This window comes from Arachis ipaensis, chromosome B1 (assembly GCF_059453495.1).
Source record: "Arachis ipaensis isolate K30076 ecotype BB chromosome B1, ASM5945349v1, whole genome shotgun sequence".
Lineage (NCBI taxonomy): Eukaryota > Viridiplantae > Streptophyta > Magnoliopsida > Fabales > Fabaceae > Arachis > Arachis ipaensis.
The window spans coordinates 36,993,432-37,011,006 of NC_142436.1; the positions used below are offsets into that span (position 1 = coordinate 36,993,432).

At 33.1% G+C, this 17,575-nt stretch overlaps 1 protein-coding gene across 2 annotated transcripts; it reads left to right on the forward strand.

The window, feature by feature from the left end:
* The first annotated feature begins 11,950 nt into the window (after nt 1-11,950).
* On the forward strand, nt 11,951-14,097 carry LOC107628726 (putative purine permease 11). Of its 2 annotated transcripts, none has more exons than XM_016331311.3 (2): nt 11,951-12,166; nt 12,854-14,097. In XM_016331311.3, the coding sequence occupies exons 1-2, from the start codon at nt 12,130-12,132 to the stop codon at nt 13,984-13,986; spliced, it is 1,170 nt and encodes a 389-aa protein (XP_016186797.1). In that variant the 5' UTR covers nt 11,951-12,129; the 3' UTR covers nt 13,987-14,097. The 2 variants fall into 2 exon arrangements, with proteins under 2 accessions (XP_016186797.1, XP_016186804.1); XM_016331318.3 differs by having other exon boundaries at nt 12,064-12,166; nt 12,788-14,097.
* The last annotated feature ends 3,478 nt before the right edge of the window (nt 14,098-17,575 follow it).

Consider the following 17,575-nt stretch of genomic DNA (forward strand, 5'->3'; position numbering starts at 1 on the left):
CAAGTACTCCCATTGACGAATGTGGAGGATCAACCAAGGAGCATAGTAAGGGAGTGAACTTGAAGCTTCAAGGTGAAGAAGAGGAGTTGAGACAAGAAGTGCAACAAGAGGAGGAAGCCAAGATTGTTGAAGAAGAGGAAGAAGTGGTTGAAGATTTAAGAGATGTTGAATTCCCTTGGAAATCTCAATTTGAAGAGCCCTCTTCCATGGAGTTTGAAAATGATGTTAAGGAGGATAGTGCACAACCTCCAAGACATATTGTGAATGAAGAATTGGAAGTGATGGTACAAGCAATAAGTCCTCCTATCTATGATGATTCCACATCATCATATGATCCTTTTGAGCTTGATGAATCATTCCCCCATTGAACTTGGAATTGATGTTGAGGTAGATTTTACTCAACCTCCTATTTATGGTTTGAGCGATGGGAAAGAGCTAGAAGAAATTGGTGAGGAAGAATTTGAACTTGTGAAGCTTGGCAAGAGGTAAAGCTTGAATAATCTTGCCAAGTGGTGGAAGCCCTTCAAAGAGGGTGGACGGGGGTAGAAATTGCCCTATCAAGACCGTTGGAAGTATCTCTCCCTAGGTCACCATCATCTATTACATCATTCAAGTGGGTAAATGATAAACCCCAATTTTGTGGTTTATCTTGTGCTTAATTTAGGGGATTTTATCAACTTATCTCACATTTATTCAATGAAATAGCATGGTTTTGTAATTCTCCCTAAATTTGTGCTTAAGAGTGAAAACATACTTTTTAGGCCTTAAAATAGCTAAATTTAATTCACCTTAATTCCATTCAATGCGTTGATATGTTTGTTGAGTGATTTCATATTCATAAGGCAAGTATTGGATGGAAGAAGTGAAGAGAAAAGCATGCAAAGTGGAGAATTCATGAAGAAATGAGCATTTGGAGAATTGAAGGCCACGCACACGCATCACCTACACATACGCGTGAGAAGGACATTTGCAAGGCCACGCGCATGCGTCACCCACGCATACGTGTGAGGAGGAAATTCGCCAGTGATGCGCACGCGTCGTCCACGCGCACACATGACGCTGATCACGTGACCTCATTAAAGTGAATTCCCTGGGGGAGATTTCTGAGCTTCTTAGGCCCAAATCCAACTCATTTCTGAGACTATTTTATGAAGAACTCAAGATGGGTCAAGGGGGAGCAATTAGTTAGGTTAGGAAGCATGTAGGGTAGTTTTCTAGAGAGAGAAGCTCTCTCTTTTCTCTAGAATTAGGGTAGAATTAGGTTAGATCTCCTTTAGATTTAGGTTTAATTCTTGTTTTCATGTTGTTTTCCTCTCAATTTCTTGTTATTACATCTTTGCTCTTCTTAGTTCTCTTGTTAATTTTCCTTTTATGTCACTTTTATGTTGATGAACCCTTGTTGGATTTGGATTTTCTTTTAATGCAATTTATGTTTTCGTGTCTTTTATTACTTTCTTGAGTTGTTAATCTTACTTTTTTTTGCAATTGGTAGTTGTAGAATTTATATTTCTTGCACTTTTACCATGCTTTCTCTTTATGCCTTCCAAGTGTTTGACAAAATGCTTGGTTGGATATTAGAGTAGCTTTTTGAGCATTCTTGGCTTGGAAAGAGAAATTAGGTGATCTTGAGTCATGAATACCCAACTTATGTTGGTGATTTAGAGTTGTTAGTTAATATTGTTTTCATTGACGTTAATCTTTTGTTAATTCAATTAGTAAGTTGATTAGGATTTTTGGATTGAGATTAACTGGTCTTATTAGACTTTCTTCAAGTGTTGGAGATGACATTGTACCTTCTCTCGTTGGGGATGACTTAATAGGATAAATTCTTGATAAGTATTGTGATATGATTAGTGAATAGGATAGAAAGCCTAGATTCTCAATCCTTGCCATGAATGCCTCTTTTTAGTAGTTGTTATCTTTAATTGCTTGGTTTATTTTCTTGCCCCTTTTTACCAACCCAACTCTTTGGATATCATAACCAATAATATGCATACCTCACTGCAATTCCTTGAGAAGACAACCCGAGACTACTACTCTCGGTTATTTTTATTGGGTTGGACTTGTGACAACTAAAATTAAACTTTGATTGAGTATTATTTGTTGGTTAGGGACTATACTATCAACGGAATTATTTATGTGAAAAAATTTCTAACCGACAGTTTTACTCTTTCAGTAAATCTCTCATCTCTTAGCTTTCTTATCCCACTTGAATATGGTTTGCTAAAGACGAATGGTCAACTTAGGATGCTTTGTGGGTTGAAGAGTAGAAGAGAGATGATTAGTGGTTGGTATCACAATCCTCGGTTCATTATGGTTGGAAACTCCAAGCTTGGGAGCAATGGTTGGTGTATAACCAATTTGCATGGATCTAGGAGGATATTTGGGCTCTTATATAAGAATTCTATGTTCTTACCACCCGGATGGAACTATGATCATCAACGTGAAGACGGGTGTGAAAGTAAAGTATGGGATCCCGGATCATATTTTGGGAGCCCATGGTTTGTGAAGAACTCCATCAATACTTGATGCAAATGACATGGAATGATGGAGCTTATTGGAAGTCCAAGCATTGGTGGATGTTCAAGGATGAATTCAAGCACAAGCCACCATGACAAGGAGCTCCCCATAAGTCCAACTTAAGGACAATAAATAAAAGTACTAGGTGGGACACACCCCACCATGGTAACATCTTTTCATTTTCCTTTTTTGTACATATTGGTAAATTAGCTTAATTTCATGTTTAGTTTAGTTTGTTGAGTTTATTTAGTAGTCTAGTAGGTTAAATAAGGTTTTATGGTGTTTTGGTAGCTGTTTAGAGGTTTGGAATGCTTGGTTTGGTGTTAGAAGTTGGAAAATTTTGAAAAAAAGAGCACCCAGTCACGCGTAGGCGTCACCCATGCATACGCGTGACCCCAAGAATTTCAACCCCTCACGCATACGCCTCACTCACACGTACGCGTGACCACCAAATTTTTCATGCCCAGTACAAAAACCAGAGAGTTGCGCGTGTAGTGTGCTGAAATTGTGCCTCTAGCACAATTCTGGCCCACGCGTATGCGTCATCTATCTCTTTGCACTCTCACGCGTGTGCGTCGACGATGCGTATGCGTCGCACCTCACTTCTGCCATCTACGCGTGCGCGTGACATGAAGCGTACGCGTGGCTTACTGCCCTGTTTCACCCACCTTCTTTTCTTCTCCTCTTTCCATTTCCTTCCTTCTTCTCTCTTCTCCTCTTTTCTTTCCCTCCTTCAACCATCATCCAACATTACCAATCACCATCTATCACCATCTCTTTTAGTTAGTTAGTTAGTATTTATTTAGTTTGATTTTTATTTAATTTTCTATTTTTCATGATAAGTGTTGGATTATTAATTTTGTTGCTGTTTATTGCTGCTTATTATTAACTGAATGCTATTTTAGCATAACTATTTTTGATATTCATTGTTGGGATTTGTTGTTGAAGTTATATTTTGTTACTTGATTTTGAATTTTTCATGTTTAACATTTGTGAATACCAAGTGTATGACATTGCCCTCAAGTATCCTAAATCTTTTGAATTGCATGTTTTGGGTAGCATGTGATTTGATTTCATTATCTATGACGAGGCAATTTGTGTATTATCGATGCATTTTTTTGTTAGGTGATGCTTGTTTATGATTAACCCTTATTGACATCACCTATTTCATGCATTGAGATTTTGGAATTGTGGAATTGGATTGAAAGCTTACCTAGTGACATATTTTTGAGCTTTTCAAGCTTTGTGAACCATGCTTGCTATGTGATTGAGTTTAATTTCTATCCTCTTTTTCCTAAGTTTCATAGCACCTATGTGTTCCACTTCTATGTCACTTAGGTGTTGCAACAACTTCAATATGTGTCATTGTTTGATGTGTGAGCTTTATATTTCAATTGGTTTACTAAGTTTACTTGCACATTAATCAATGTCCATTCATTATCCAATTCACAATTGCTTGATTAACTGCTTGAATGATTTTTTGCTTCTTTATTACTTGTTTGGTTGTCTTAACCTATAAGTTTTTCTTCGAAGTATCTCAAGCACACTAGAATGAGTGAAGTGCTTACTTTTTTTTTTTGTATAATTGTGGCATAGCTCTCTATGCTAGTGTGTGTTCTAAATCGCATGCAACTTAGAACTCACACACTACTCTTCCTTAATGTCACACTAATTCACTCACTCCATTCTAGTGGTTCTTACCTCATTCCAACAATATGTGCTTCCTTGCTTTTGCATTTTCTCATCTTACTATGCTATTTTCTATTTTTCATGGATGATGCACCATAATCAAAAACGGAAGCGGGAGAAAGAACATGCAGTAGCCGGTTGATCCACCAGCTGAAGGTGGCAATCCGAAAAGTCGCCGTACCCCCTCGCTCATCTCTGAATGCACTGAGGACGGTGCAAACTTTTAAGTGTGGGGAGGTCGTCCGACCAATTGGCGTTTTTGGGTAACAAAGTTCTAATCCCAACACTTTCACATTTTATTTTTCTTTTATTATCTAGGCCTTTTTAGATTTTTAGTTGCATTTTCTTAGTTTGCATATATATAATAAGTTTAGTCAAAATAATGAAATTTTCTAAAGATTTTATCTATAGGGCACCCCAATTAATTTGAGAAAAAAAATTTAGAACTTGCTTGAACTATACATTGTGAAACATGATTTTTGAGCTAATAACACATAAGCATGTGAGTTTTGAGCCTACTTGTGTGGTTACATCATATAACCACTTATTTCCATTCTTGTGTGCATTATTCTCTTTCTATGATTGTAATCTTTGATTTGTTTGATTCTTTATGTCCATTTGTAATGTCCTGATTTTTTTTTTAAAACCTTTTACATTTGATTTCTTTTATTACTATCCAACCCTCCAATTTTATAAAAATTCCTATACTACCCTTTTTTCTTTTACCAAACCCTAACCCTAAGTAACACCCAATTATCCCTTTATCCCAAAGAAACCCTAGTCCCTTTCTTTTTCAGCAACACACACACCTAACAGCAGCAGCTGGGAATGAGAGAAAAAAAAAGAATCGATTGGAAAAGAGGGAAGGGAGAGCACGGAGAAGGGATCCGAGAGAGGAGGGGTACCGTGCCGTCACTAGCCACCGTCGCGCACCACCACCGCCGTCAAGACGCCGAGCCACCACGCAAGAAGAGGGAGACACCGTCGTTGCTACCATCGTCGAGGGAGAGAGCACGCGTTGCGAGCCAGAGGCGTCGCAAGGGAGAAGAGGAGCCGTTGTGCTCCGCCACTGTCCAGCCACCGTCGAGCCAGGGTCTCCGTCGCACCTCACTACCCGTCATCGTCGAAGCTGCACCGTCGCCATCGTGCCTTTGTCACCGAGGGAGCCATCGCAGGGAAGGAGGCTTGACTGTCGCTGAAACCCTCATCACCGCCGTCTCCCCTGGAGACCATTCCTGCCGCCGGAGTCACCGTGGTTGCCGCTGGAGAAGTGTTATCAACGCCGCTGCTACTGAACCACTTTAGTCACTGCTTCGGTCCCATTCACCCACCACAGCTTCCTCTATTCTTGTCTGTGAAACAACACTGCCCTTGTTCCAGTTTTAATTCCAATTCTACCATTTTTGAATATGTAATTCCTCCACCCTTGCTTTGTTGCCGTTTTATTTTTTTTGCTGTGATCTTCTAATTATTATAGCATATATCTCTGTCTTAGTTTTGCCAAGGTATGTTTGAAAATTAAAGTTGGAGCTGCTGCTGCCTCCGTCCAAATTTTTGCGCTCTTTCATACCCTTTAGTTCGGTACTCCGGGTTTGGTATCTTCAGTCCCTTGAGATTAAGTTGTGAGTAGACGTTACATTTATAATTATTTGGCTTTACATCTATAATTATTTTGATATATACTGCTTGAATTTATGACTATACTTACAAGTTATTAACAAAGGATTTGAATTGATTTTAATAATTGATTTATTAGAACTAAATATTATTTTTGTGAAATTCGAATTTTTAATCTGCACATGAGACTATATACATATTTGATGAAGTTTTGTAGTATTTTAGAATATTCGATTTTATTGAATATGTATTTTTGAAACATTAAAGTATTGTGAATACTCACTCATATACTATGAATGTGTAAAGTATATTTGACATTTCATATGATTGAAAAGGATTTTTGATAAGAGAGTATTATTTGGTTTGATTTGATACTGTATATATTGGAAAGATCGAAAATTGGTTGTATTTGAAATTATATGTTTTGAATTGGTTTGGGAGGCTCGTATTAGAAAACCGTAGTTAACGGCGGTTATGACGTTAACCTAGATGCATCTGGCTCAGACCTCAGCTAGCAGGGGCGTTGCTAGCCTAACGTGTAGGCCACACGTTGGATCTGTTATTCCGTACGGACACACTAGAGGAAAGGGCTACCCTTGGAGGTGGAGCCGCCCAAGTGTGGACTATTTGATTTGATTTCTGTATGAGAACTCCCTTATTGATTCTCTTATTTATATAAATTATTATTTTCTAAGTAAAATTATTTTCATAATAATGTTTAGATTGTCTCATGTGAATTATAGATGTACTGTCTAGTCACTGAGTTGCAAAACTCACCCTTTTTTTAAAAAATATTTTTCAGGAATAAGTATTTGATTATGAGAGCCTTTCTATGCAAGAGTAATGATCTGCAATGAGTTTTATTTCTTGTTGAGATCTTAGACGTCATCTGCTCCATATGTCACATGCAGGATTCATCTATATTTATTTATTTTATTTTTGTTAAATTGTGTAATTATTCATTCTAGAAAGTGTAAATTTATCAAATATTATTTGTAACCTTTTTATTTATCTTATATTCGAATCTGTTAGGCTTGCTAGGGAACTCTTTCTTGAGCGCCAGTCATGGCTCATTTTAGGCTGTGACACCATTATTCTATGTATACATGTACTTATATGATTGAGGCCATCGTTTCAAATAGCTCACTTACCCAAATAGCCTACATTTTATCTTCCATTGTTAGCAAACTTTGAGCTTATGCTAAATCCCTTTTGTTCTTAATTTTAGCACACTACAAGTCTTAAGGTGAAAAACAATAAATGTTCCTTGTGTGGATCATTGATTAGTTTAGGCTAGTGAAAGTGTGTATCATTTAAGTAAGGAAAAATTTGGAAACATTGGTTGGGATAAAAGGGTATTTTTATATTTTTGTCAAAACTCATGAAAATTGAGTACATACTCATGCATTAAATGTTTAAACCATATACATTGGTACCTTTGTATGTAATTCATCAAAAAAAAAAAAGAGAAAAACAAAAGAAAAATAAAAAAATGTAGAAAAAAATATATTTCTATATATATAAAGAAAAAAAAGAAAAAGAAAGAAATAAAAATGGGACAAAATACCCCAAAATAAAGTAATAATAATCAATGTATATGGATTGTAATAAAAAAGAGAATAGATGAGTGTGTGAAAAAGTAAAAAATTGGTAGTTAAGTTTGTATTAAATTGTATAGGTTGTAGACAAGAACGAACCCACATACAAAGTTGTGGGGGCATCTGCCCCCATTAAATTATAAAAATAATAATAATAAGTATACATAGAAGTATATAATATTCATTGTATCATTGTATTTGTCCCATACTTAAATATTTTATTTATATATGATAAAAATTTATGTTTTTAAATATCAATACAATGAAAAATATATATAAATTTAATTTATTGAAACTAGAAAAATTAAATTTACTTAAATTAAAAAATAAATAATAAAAATAATTCAATTAGTTAATTATGCAAAACCAAATTTAAATTTTTAAATATAAATAATATTATTAGTATTTAATAATTTTTCTTAAAAGTTAATTGAGATAATATTATACATTATTTATTTATTTTTATTATTTTATTTAATTAGTTTTGGTCTTATATATAATAATTTTTTTTATCAAGACAAACATCTACCATAAATATGATAGAGTTTTAACTTTATAATTAAATAAAAAAAAATTGTTAAACAATTATTTAATAGAAAAATAGAAAGACATTATATATATATATATATATATATATATATATATATAAACAGAATTACACGTAGCTATTAAATTTAAATTTATTTTTTTTCAATTGTTTTTGTTAATCTCTCTCACACAACTATAAAAACTTAGAAAAAATTAAAGTTTGTCCATCCAATTATATTTCTAATAATTTTTTAATTATTGAGCTATAATTCTTTTTTGTATTATATAAAATCAATAAGATATGATTTAATAGATATAAAATATCTAACAAGATGCTAGTATTAGTAATAACTATATTAAAATATTTTTAAATTAACATATTTTTAGCATGTTAATTAAATTATTAGAAACTTAATATGTTTTGAATTTTAAATATCTATTTTTAATTTTTTTTGTATTATTTTTGTCTCCACTACTAAATATTTCTAGATCCGTCACTAGTTGTAGGTTAGGTGATAAGTTTAAATTAATTAAAGATTCAAATTCTAGTCCACTTGATCAAATACAATTTTAGCTTGACTTTAACCCCAGTACAACCTATGAATAAGTTCTCATGATATTCATATGCATGCATTGAATAATTGTTGATTGTTAGATAAAAAATAAATCTTAGAAAGCATGACTAGAAGAGAATTGAGTGAATCAACCATATACACTTGAGTGACTAGAGCAGATACACATCCGATGAAGGTTCGATTGCTTAATTACATGTTTTCACCTATGATCATCTCTCATCTTGCAAGTTTGTAAACTATTTTCAATAACTCAATTCAATTGTGGATTTGACTTGGTTGTTAATACCCTTAGCCCTCATGTTCATATATGCTTTCTTGAAAATTAATTTATTTTGACCAAGTAATGACATTCATTTAGACAGATTGTATGTAGATAGGTTGCATATAAATAGTTTGCATTGAATAAATGTTGATACCCTTTGTTTCTTTCTTGAGTTTAGCATGAGGACATGCTTAGTTTAAGTGTGGGGAAGTTTGATAAACAACAATTTTGTGGTTTATCTTGTTCTTAATTTAGGGGATTTTATCAACTTTTCTCACATTTATTCAATGAAATAGCATGGTTTTGTAATTCTCCCTAAATTTGTGCTTAAGTATGAAAACATGCTTTTTAGGCCTTAAAATAGCTACATTTAATTCACTTTAATTCCATTCGATGCCTTGATATGTTTGTTGAGTGATTTCAAATTCATAAGGGAAGTATTGAATGGAAGAAGTGAAGAGAAAAGCATACAAAGTGGAGAATTCATGAAGAAATGAGCATTTGGAAGGTTCATGGCCACGCGCACGCGTCATCCACGCGTATGCGTGAGAAAGACATTTGCAAAGCCACGCGCACGTGTCACTCACGCGTACGCGTAAGGAGGAAATTGCCAGCGACGGGCACGGTTGTCCACGCGCACGCATGACGCTGATCACGTGACCTCATCATTAAAGGCAATACGGGCGATTTCTAAGCCTTCTTGCCCAAATCCAACTCATTTTTGAGACTATTTGATGCAAAATTCAAGATTGGACAAAGGGGAAGCAATTAGATTAGGTTAGGACCATGCTTTAGATAGTTTCTAGAGAGAGAAGCTCCCTCTTCTCTCTAGAATTAGGTTAGAATTAGGTTAATCTCTCTTAGATCTAGGATTAATTTCTTGTTTTCATCTTGTTTTCTTTACAATTTATTGTTCTTACATCTTTATTCCTCTTAGTTTCCTTGTTAATTCCCCTTTTTATGCCTTTTTTATGTTGATGAACTCTTGTTGGATTTGGATTTTTATTTAATGCAATTTATGTTTTATGTTCTTTTATTGTTTAATTGAGTTGATATTCTTACTTTTCTTACATTGCGCAGTTGTAGATTTATTATTCTTACACTTTTATGATGCTTTCCTTTTATACCTTCCAATTGTTTGACAAAATGCTTGGTTAGATGTTAGAGTAGCTTTTTGAGCATTCTTAGTTTGGAAAGAGAAATTTGGCAATCTTGAGTCATTAATACCCAACTTATGTTGGTGATCTAGAGTTGTTAGTTAATATCGTTTTCATTGACTCTAATCTCTTGCTAATTCAATTAGTAAATTGATTAGGACTTTTGAATTGAGATTAACTAGTCTTATTTGACTTTCTCTCATGTGAAGATAACATTATACTTTCGTCCAATGTTGGAGATGACTAAATAGGATTAGCTCTTGTTAATCATTGTATAATCATTAATGACTAGGATAGAAAGCCTATATTGTCAACCCTTGCCATGAATGTCTCTCTTTATTACTTGCTTTCTTTAATTATTTGCTTTACTTTTATTGCCATTTAAATTCTTGTTTTCTTATATGCAACCCCCCTCCCCTTTGGATACCATAACCAATAATGTGCATACCTCACTGCAATTCCTTTGATAGACGACCCGAGATCTAATACTCTTGGTATTTTTATTGGTTTACATTCGTGACAAACAAATTAAACTTTGATTGAGCATTACTTGTCGGTTTAGAACTATACTTACAACGGAGTTATTTCTCTTTTACCGAGAAGAAATTCTAAACCGACGGTTTTACTCTTTCAAATTTTTGGCGCCGTTCCTGGGGAATTGCAATGTGTGCTTGTTATTGGTTATTGTATATATGTCAATATTGTGAATAGTTTAATTTTTGATTTATTTGCTAGTTTTGCTAGTTGTAAAATTTTGCTTTCTTTATTTCTTGTTAGCTTTTGTTTTTATTTTCTCTATAAATTTTTACCACTTTAGTTATAAATTTAGTTTTAACTATGTTATAGAAAATGAAAACTACACTAACAATATAGATCAAAAATAAAACAATTAAAAGTGAGAAGAGCCTCACCTTCATGACAATTTAACTTTCGTTTATAAATCTCAATCCAAACACATACTTTATCGTTAATGTATGGTACACAAATAGTTTTGATTTTAATTTAAAACTTTTATTTTGACCGAGATAGAAAAGCATGGCACTTGCGGAATTTAGGCAAAAATACACACATGGGCGGGCGACGTGTTGTGTTTGCCTCTTCCGTTTCGGCACATAATACGGAATTTCAAAAATAAACATGCACAAAGTGACATACTATTATTTTCTTCTTTTTAATCTCATACTTTTATAAGAATCTTAACAGATGAGTGTGTAGTTTCCAAAAAGGTTGTGTAAAGAAAAATAAAGTAAAACTAAACTTTGTTAAATATTACTGTCCTTGTTTCATTTGATTACTACTTTTTAAATACTTCACTCATATTTTAATGGAGAAAACGAAAGGTAATAATTATTATTGTATCTTAAAATCACTGGTGGTAGTTGTATCCTATTTCAATTAGTTTGATTACTAATATAGTCCTAATTTTTCCTTCATAGAGAAGGAAAATATCTAGTGTGATAGTTTGGGCATATGAAAAATTGCGGCCGAGCTCTATCTACCTACTTGCAAGCCCCTTACAGCAAAGTCAATTCAAAGTTTCAAATTCATATTACTACAACAAAGTCATTGTCATCTTGAAATTTCTTCCTACAATCTAAAAGAGTAATATATATATATATATATATATAAAATGTATTTTTTCTTAACATATGTGATTTTTGTTATAAAAAATAATCTTAATATTTAATTTTATTTCTAATATTTTTAATTTATATAAAAAATTATTTTTAGAATTTAACTCTAAATATTTGTACGAAATTAAATAAAATTAGATATTAAAATATTTTTAAAAAATTCATAAATATCAGGGACAATATATGTATAAACTATTGAACTTTTTAATATTAGTTTATAATTAAAAATATAAATATGTAATTTATTATCATTTATATTAATGATAGTTTTTAAGATTTTTTCTTTTTTATTAATGCTTTGTCGATCTCATTTTATTAATATTTTTATTTAATTCACATAAATTAAACTTTTAACATTTTGTGTCTCGTTATTAGTGTTTTGTTTTCCTATCTCATTTCTCTCTTAAAATAACTTCAACATTGGCTGCACAATCCATCACTCACTCATATTTTACTTGCAAAGTGTAAACACCACTTCAAAATATCTTTGAGCTTATCATCTCTCACAATATATAGGTTAGTGCACTTTAATTTAATTTTCTTGCTTTCATGGAGATAGTTCAAGAGCTCCAGTTAGAAAGTACAGGTTGGTTTCTCCCTCAAAATTTGCTTGGATTTCTAGATTTCTCTCATCACCCCCGCGCCCCTTTTTTGTTTCCTTTTTGTACCTCTCTTTAGGAATCTTGAAAGAGAAATAGTTAAGAACTTAACAGAATCACTTTTCCATCTTACTGTATTGCTATTATTCTATAAGATTGAAACTTAAGAAAAAAGCAGAGCTTATTAGATTGAACACTACTACGTGTGTCTTACCTTCTATCTTAGTTTCATCACCTTGACAACAGCATAAGCAGTTTTTTTTTAAACAATTATAATTAAGCTAACAATGAGTGAATTCTATTATTTAATATATCAGACTCTCAGTGATGTACCATGTCTTATAGGATTAGTAAGATAACTTAGAATTAGTTACTAGTTTGGTAATCATTATTATTATTATTATTATTATAGTTGATTGGAATAGTACGAAATATTAAACTGTTAATTCTCTTTGGTTAACTATCAGTCTCACGTGAGTATAAAACAACTGATAAAATAGTTTTAACAGAAATACGTGTCGTGTTGTTTCAATTGTTAATACTTAACTTTTCTTATGATTATTGCAATTTACTTCTAATTTTCTCTCAATTATTTTGTAAATTTATAGAGTTTATAGAAGGTTGAACTGAATCAACTGATCCTAGCTTGTTACATGTTTGATGTTATTCCTCAGAGAAGAATTCAAGCAAAGACAGAACCTCTGTCTTTCATCAACACCAACAAAAGAAACAAACAATGTTAAAAAGATACAGAAAGTGGTTTTGTGTTTCTGTATACATAATCTTTCTCCTAGCAGGCCAATCTGCTGCTGTCCTTTTAGGAAGGCTATACTTCGACAAAGGCGGCAACAGCAAATGGATGTCGACATTTGTTCAATCGGCCGGCTTCCCGGTGTTACTTCCGTTGCTCTTTTACTTCTCATCATCATCACGACAATCCAAATCCAACAACAACAGCAAAGATTCCTTTAAAAATACCAAACCAAAAGTTTCCTCCTTAATTCTCCTCTACATAGGCTTTGGACTTCTATTAACTGGTGATAACTTGATGTATTCATATGGACTTCTATATCTACCTGTTTCCACATATTCTCTACTATGTGCTACTCAACTAGCCTTCAATGCATTATTCTCTTACTTCCTCAATTCCCAGAAATTCACAGCATTCATATTCAATTCCATAGTCCTTCTTACTATATCGGCTTCCCTGCTCGCAATCAACTCTGATTCTGGCGAATCGTCTGGTATCCCAAGAGGGAAGTACATAATAGGCTTCTTGTGCACTGTTTTTGCATCTGCTGTGTTCTCCTTATACCTCTCTCTGATGCAACTTTCATTTGACAAAGTCATCAAGAGGAAAACATTTTCTTCCATATTGGGCATGCAAATCTACCCTTCCTTCGTTGCTACAACCGGTTGTGTCGTGGGGTTGTTCGCGAGCGGGGAATGGAAAACTTTGCACAATGAAATGCAAAGTTACCAAAAGGGGAGTGTGTCATATGTAATGACTTTGGTTTGGATTGCTGTGACATGGCAAGTATTTTCAATTGGTATGATAGGGTTGATTTTGGAGGTGTCTTCATTGTTCTCCAATCTTATAAGCACTTTGTCCTTGCCTATAGTTCCAGTTCTTGCTGTTTTCTTCTTTCATGATAAGTTCAGTGGTGTTAAAGCTGTTGCTTTGTTTTTAGCAATATGGGGATTCATTTCCTATATTTATCAACATTATCTTGATGACCAAAAAGCCAAAGCGGATAAAAGTGATGATGCCGTTGAAGCTTCAAAGGGTGAAGTAGAAGTTTGTTGATGGAAGTTCTGATTAAATATGTCATCTTACGTTGTTAATAATGTTGCATTCTTCTGAATTGCATCTTTCCTTGAAATAATACAAAGTATAGTTTATGCTGAATTATTGTCATTTGATTGGGTTGTTCAATTGGCTATATGGTTTATTCGATTTATTTGATTCACCAACCTAAAATAATCGAATGGGACGCACAAATAAAAGGGAAGAAAAAAAAGGAAAAAGGATAAGTTCAATAATTTAGTAATATTAGATAATTGTTACATTTTTTTTTATTTTGAACATTTAAAAACAATTAAAAGGTAGAACTGTTCAAATTACGTCCCAACTAAAAAATAAACTATACAATGATATAAAATACATAAAACACCTTACTATTTGGCATTAGCTATAGTTGGAGCTACAACAAAAGCACGATTTAGTGATGGTTAAAACGGTGGCTAAAATTTGAAAAAAACAAAAACCGTGACTAACTCAAAATAGCTGTGAAAGAGGAACTGTGGACAATTAGAGGGTTGATTTTTATTTTGTTACATATTTGACGCTATTAGCCACGGTTTTAAGAATCGTGAAAATCTTTGAATAGCTATGGTCATTGTCTAATTAGCCATGGTGTGAAATACTGTATTGAAAAAAATAGCCACGGCAAACATGAAGTTAAATTTAACAAAAATGTTGTAAAATATATTGAGTAGCCACAATTTTTGATATTCTAGATATTGGCAATATAATACATCTAATAAAAAAGCATAAAAAAAAGCCTCCAAATTTTATTTTATTTTATTTTATTTTTATCATATCATGTATTCTATTACAAATAGAAAAGAATATAATAACAATTAGCCAAGATAATCTATGTCTCTTAGATAACTAAAAGTTTGAATACAAAATAACATTGATTTTCTATTTATTTTCATAATCCTTTGCCAAACTAGCGAGCCATAAAATCTAAATGTTAGAAAAAGACTAAACCCATATAACATGGAATATAAGTGGAAACCCTATAAAAAAAAACACAAATATACTCAAGGCTAAAAAATATTGATGGCTTGATGGCTTATCATAACCAGAACAAACAAAGATATTGATGTCATTATGAAAACAATGACTACGCAATTTTAAAATTAACTAATTGATTAAAAAAAAAAAAAAAAAAAAAAAAGAGATCAAAGGATCTTACCATTAGGATCATTTAGGTTCACATACAGGCATCAGTGTTATGACAGTTGCACAAACAAGGGGGCTTAGCAATGCTAAAAATAGAAACAAACTTTCATTAGTACTAAATTTTGTGTTTTTAAAGCCAATTACAAAACGCCATCATAGAATCAAGAAAGAAAAGTTCATTACTTGGACGATTTATTCAAAATTCTTACTATAGGGCCACAGATATTTTTGTAGGATATCGTTGAGTAGCTTGCAAACTATTTATATATGGCAAGTAGAGTAGGCTGGTTAGATTAAAATCAAGTTTTGTGGTGTATAAAGCTATTAGTCACAATGATAACTAGAGGAAGTTTGTACAGCATAGGATTCCACATAGAAATATTTGGTTCTTCATCAGCAATTACAGCTGATTACCACTTGCCATTCTGCCAAACCAAGTCAAATAAGCTTGCCAAAATTTTAGAGGAACCTAACATCTTTCACCAAAGTTTCAAGCCAACTATTGATGTTAGATAAATAGGCAATGGAGCGAGGAATAGTTCTATTGAAATTCATATTAACTGCTCTACATAAAAATAGAATATAATAAATTAATAATACAATCCCATTAAATAACCAACTAGGGATATACTCAACTACAGTCAACTAAATTTTTTGTTTTAAAAAATATGAATTTAAATTATCATAAGAAACATGTAAAATCTAATGAAAAAAAAAATTCAAAATAAAAAAAAAACAATCTAACACTAAATAATAATAAACATCCAAAATCATTGATAAAATTCATTTTAAAAATTTTGAAATTCATTTTAAAAATTTCTAATAAAAACAGCATTCAAAACCAAATGAAATTGAGATATCCGTAATCTTTTTAAAATTTTAAAACTTAACAAAAAAAAGATATCTAATAAAATATTAAAAAAAAATATCTAAAATTATTAAAAAAACATGTAAAAGAAAAAACATCTAAAACATAAGAAAAAAAATCCATGCTTAAGAAAAAGAAACATTTAAAATTAATAAAAAAAAATCATTTAAAACCAAGAAAAAGAAGAATGTGTGCGAGAGAGGATGACAGCTGCGAATCACACAATGATCGGAGATAGGGCGCGAGAGAGAACGTGAATGGGAGCTGAATCGTGTAGCGACCCTTGTGTGGCCTGCTTCACGGAACATTGCATCGACGACATGATGGCGGGTTTGATCCTTTGCAAATGCTTCTGTGTGAACGGTGATGGAGGCGGCGCGATGGTGAGGATGAAGCCGATGATGTTGTAATGGAAAGGATGACCACGTGATGGATGCTACAAGGGAGGACGCGCGGGGAGAGGCGACTACACGTGACGGAGGACTGGAGAGGGAGCCGATTTGCACGACGAGGGTGGTGCACCGAAGACACGAAGACGGTGCGATGGGTGGGAGGAGGCAGACGTTAATGGCGCAACGGATGGCAGGAGGAGCGGGAGAGAGAGATGGGAGCGCATATAGTGAAGGATTTATGACTTAAATTGTACGACGCAGATATCGAAAGGGTGCAAAACTGAATTATTTAAATTTCAAAATCAAGATTAGAGGGGAGTTGACTGAGTTGGCTAAACTATAGTTGGCCCTATACTTTTCACAATAATAACGAAAACGCATAGATAACTAATCCTCATTCAGCCAACTATGTAACAAATCAGCCAATTTAAAAAAGAAAAAAAAAAAAAACTGTTTATAAACTAACAAAAATTGGTTTAACGTTGATAGTTAAAAAATCGCGCCACTCCTACTGCATCTCACCTTCCTCTCCTGATTGCGGAAATTACAGCAACGTGCGACTCCCCTTGGCGCGGTTTTGTGATGTCTCCTTACTATCGTTTTGTGCATCCCTTGCCGCCCTTCGTTAGTTGTCCTCATCGCGACATTTTACGCATTATAGATAGTCATTTAGGAGATTACACGGCGGTGAAGTAAAAGTTTAACAATTCTCAAGGTGCTTACAAGGTTATTTATCAAAATACATTTGTTTAATAATAATTTATAATCTAAAGACTACATTATTTATTGTATTTAACATTATACAAAGAATCTACTATATATAAAGAGATTTAGCCAATTGTTTGGTACGTATATTTTGTAAAATACCTTTTCATATATTTATAAAAAGATTAGTATTTGTAATACTTAAATTCAAGATTTCTTATTAATAATAAGAGCAAAGGACATTTTCGTCCTTGACCTTTTTTTTTGCAGACATTTTCGTCCTCAAACAATGAAAAATACATTAAAGCCACTGACCCTTGAAAAACGTGGACATTTATATCCTTCCGTTGAATTCAGCCGTTTGCACTGGACGGAAAAGGCTGAGCTGGCAGAGGTGGCGCTAAGGTGGCACGTAACGGAGGCCAGGTGGCATGAAACATTTCGTAACAGGACGTATAAG